The following is a 3,488-nucleotide window of genomic DNA, read 5'->3' on the forward strand; positions in this document are numbered from 1 at the left end:
GGGACCCAATTCCCACTATACTCCAGGGCTCCCATCTCCATGCCCATGTCTGCTACCAAGATGCCCATATATCAGTCCAGCCCCATCTCCATCCAGAGAGATGAGGGGTGGGGTGCCCTGACTAAGGCCCCCAGGAGTGAGGTGGATGCAACAGCAATCTTCAAAGGCAATGGGGATGGTCCGACTCCAGGCCCAAGGGAGGGGACAGCAGGCTGGACTACAGGAGGCAGGGGAGGCAGGTCCTGAACCTCTGAGGGAACCTTTGAGACAGGTTGATGCCCTTATTTTCTACACAAATGAGGAAAGCAGAGTCTGAGAAAGTGAAGACTAACCCATAGCCCCAAAATAGGCTAGACTCCCCAGGGCCAGAGGTGGGGGTGTCATCCCAGAAGATTCCCTGAGTATCCCGGCTGGAATCCTAGTCTCACTGGGAAGCAGGAACCCAGGCCTCAGAGACAGGCAAGCAGGTTGCCAAAAGGAGCAAAGGCAGGCAAAAAGGGACACACACACACACACACACACACACACACACACACACACACACACAGAATCTGGGTCTTCTGCAAAACACAGCTGTTCCACGGGGATGTCCTGATCAGTGGGGAGCCAGAAAACAGGGGCAGGGGGATAAGCCCAGCACCCACCTCAGCTCTGCTCACAAGGGAGACTCCTGCAGAGCCCCCACCCTCTAATCTTCTCCCTTCCCAGCCCAGAGAGGACTCAGCAGTGCCACACGGGGGTTTATTCCAGTCACAGCTTCCAGAGAAACTCAACAATAAATTACATCATTAAATAAACTCCCTGCAGGACCACGCGCCCTTCTGCCCATCCTCTCCACATGCTCCCCCCAGGACCCTGTGGGGACTCAGCCAGGCAAATCCCCTGCATTAGGCCATTGGGGAGTGAGCCTCACTGGGTCCTCACAGTGAGGGTTGAATTAAAGTCTCCCCACCCTGGTCCTTGGCCCCCTTGCACTCACTTGCCTGACCTTGACAGCTGGGCAGCTGCTAGTCAGCTGTCTCCTCCGGAGGGGGGGGTGTCAGGAGGGGACAACAGCCGCCCTGTGCAGGCCTGTGTTCCTAGAGGTGTGTGGGGTTCTCCAGAGAGGGGTCCGTCTTAGTCATGTGCAAGACCACAGTGGGGGCCTTATAGTGGCAGTGGGTGCCACGACCATAGCCCCCAGGGGCCCGGCAGGCTTTTGCCCGGGCCCGGCCTGCTGCCATCTTGCGGTGGCATAGGCTCTGCCAGGTCTGGAAAGTCTTGGAGCTCCATACCCAGACACCGCTGGTGATGCCCACCACCAGCGACATGAAGATTTTGAGCATAAATACAGCTACGGTGGGTACCGAGCCCCCCTTCAGCGAGCAGTCCCTCCGGCCACCAGGCATGTGGGCTGGGGAGCATGGCTGCTCTGTGGCCCGAAGGCGCCAGAAGTCCATGTTTAGGCGTTCATACACGTAGCACACAATGACGCAGGTGGCAGGCACGGTGTAGAGGATGGAGAAGACCCCAATTTTGACCATAAGCTTCTCCAACTTCTCCGTGTTGGTGCCACCTGTCTTCATGATCTTGCGGATGTGGAAGAGGGCCACGAAGCCGGTCAGGAGGAAGCTGGTGCCCAGCACCAAGTAACAGGAGAGGGGCACCAGCACGAAGCCGGTGAGTGCCGCTGCGTCCATGTTGGCCACATAGCATAGCCCAGTCAGCTCATCCCCCGCCACCTTGCGCAGCGTCAGTATAACAATGGTCTTGAGGGCCGGGAGGCCCCAGGCCGCCATGTGGAAGTAGCTGCCGTGGGCCTCAATGGCTTCGTGGCCCCATTTCTTGCCGGCTGCCAGGAACCAGGTGAGTGTCAGCACCACCCACCACAGCGAGCTGGCCATACCAAAGTAGTAGAGCAGCAAGAAGACCAGAGTGCAGCCAGTGTTCTCCAGGCCCTCCTGGATCACATAGAGCGCACCCGCCTCCTGGTCGCAAGCCACGCTCTGGGCCCCTGCCACAGCGCGGATGAGAAAGGCCAGCGAGTAGACGTTGTAGCACATAGAGAGGAAGATGATGGGGCGCTCGGGGTACTGGAAGCGGTGAGGCTCCAGCAGGAAGGTGAGTACGGTGAAGGCCGTGGAGAAGAAGCACAGAGCTGACCACACGGCCATCCAAACGAGCGCGAAGTCCTTGTCGCGCCGCGACCAGAACACCTCGACACCCGGCCCGCAGCGCGGCGCGCACGAGCGGCTCTTCTCCACGTACTGGAACTTTTCAGGGTTCTCGCAGGTGCCGCCGCCGCCTGGGTCCGGAGCTGCGTCTCCGGGGGGCCGAGCGGGCCGCGGCGCCACGGGCAGCATTCCCAGGCCTTTGTGGGGCTCTGCGGGACCAGCCGTGGCGTTCTCGGGCGCCTCCATGCAGAGCGCGTGAGGGTCGTTGCGCGTGGGCAGCCTGGCGCAGTCCAGCGAGTCCGGCCAGCCGAAGTTGAACTGCTCCATGATGGGAGCGCAGCGCAGGCGCGCTTGTTCGCACATGGGCCGGCAGGCGGGGATGGGCGTCGAGACCTGATCAGTGCACATGGGCGCGTAGAGCGAGCACAGGAAAAAGCGCAGGTGGCTGTGGCAGCCGTACTGCACGAGAGGCGCAAACTCGGCCAGCTCGGCGGCCGCCTCGCCCTGCGACGTGTGGCCCAGCAGGTTGGGCATGCGGGTCAGGTTGTAGCCGATGCCGCGGCACATGGGGATCTCCACCGCCTGGCACGGCGCCGGCCCGCGCCCGCGCTCCGGGTCGAAGCGGCCGATCTCCAGCGCGGCGCCGCCCGCCGCCAGCAGCTGCCACAGCAGCAGCGCCCGGCGGAGCGGCGGCACGGCCATCCCGGGCGGCCCCGGCCGAGGGCGGGAGGTCGGCCCCTGCTCACTCGGGCCGCGCCGTCCTGCGCCCCCGTGTCCGCCCGCCACGTCGCGGGGCGCGGGCCATCGCCGAGCCGCCCGCGTGTGTTCGGGCACGGCAGGGCGCTCTAGGCAGCGCGCAGGAAAACCGCCCCAGGGAGAGGAGGCGCCGAGCCGCTACCGCCACAGCCACTCCTGCAGCTGCGAAGCCAGAGCTGGCGCCGCCTCGGAAGGCCGCCGCTACAAGCCTCGGGGCGTGGCGCCAGGCGGACACGCCCAGGGGCGGGTGCTCCACTCGCCGGACACGCCCCTGCTGGGCTTTAAAGGAGCCGCGTCTCGCAACCCCCCCCCGGATGGTCCTGCGGGGCGGAGTGTAAGTATGACATCGTCTGCCTTACACTCGGCTATTCCTCTTCCCTTGCTGCCCAATCTCCAGTCAGCTGNGGCCGCCGCTACAAGCCTCGGGGCGTGGCGCCAGGCGGACACGCCCAGGGGCGGGTGCTCCACTCGCCGGACACGCCCCTGCTGGGCTTTAAAGGCGCCCCGCCCCGCCGCACCCACCCGGATGGTCCTGCGGGGCGGAGTGTAAGTATGACATCGTCTGCCTTACACTCGGCT

At 63.9% G+C, this 3,488-nt stretch overlaps 1 protein-coding gene across 1 annotated transcript; it reads right to left on the reverse strand.

Annotated features, from left to right (window-relative positions):
* Window positions 1–727: 727 nt before the first annotated feature.
* Window positions 728–3,090, reverse strand: FZD9 (frizzled class receptor 9). The gene has a single exon (XM_019646823.1). The coding sequence runs from the start codon at window positions 2,853–2,855 to the stop codon at window positions 1,080–1,082; it is 1,776 nt and encodes a 591-aa protein (XP_019502368.1). The 5' UTR covers window positions 2,856–3,090; the 3' UTR covers window positions 728–1,079.
* Between the last annotated feature and the right edge of the window lie 398 nt (window positions 3,091–3,488).

This window comes from Hipposideros armiger, unplaced genomic scaffold (genome assembly GCF_001890085.2).
Source record: "Hipposideros armiger isolate ML-2016 unplaced genomic scaffold, ASM189008v1 scaffold_107, whole genome shotgun sequence".
In the NCBI taxonomy this organism is placed as follows: domain Eukaryota; kingdom Metazoa; phylum Chordata; class Mammalia; order Chiroptera; family Hipposideridae; genus Hipposideros; species Hipposideros armiger.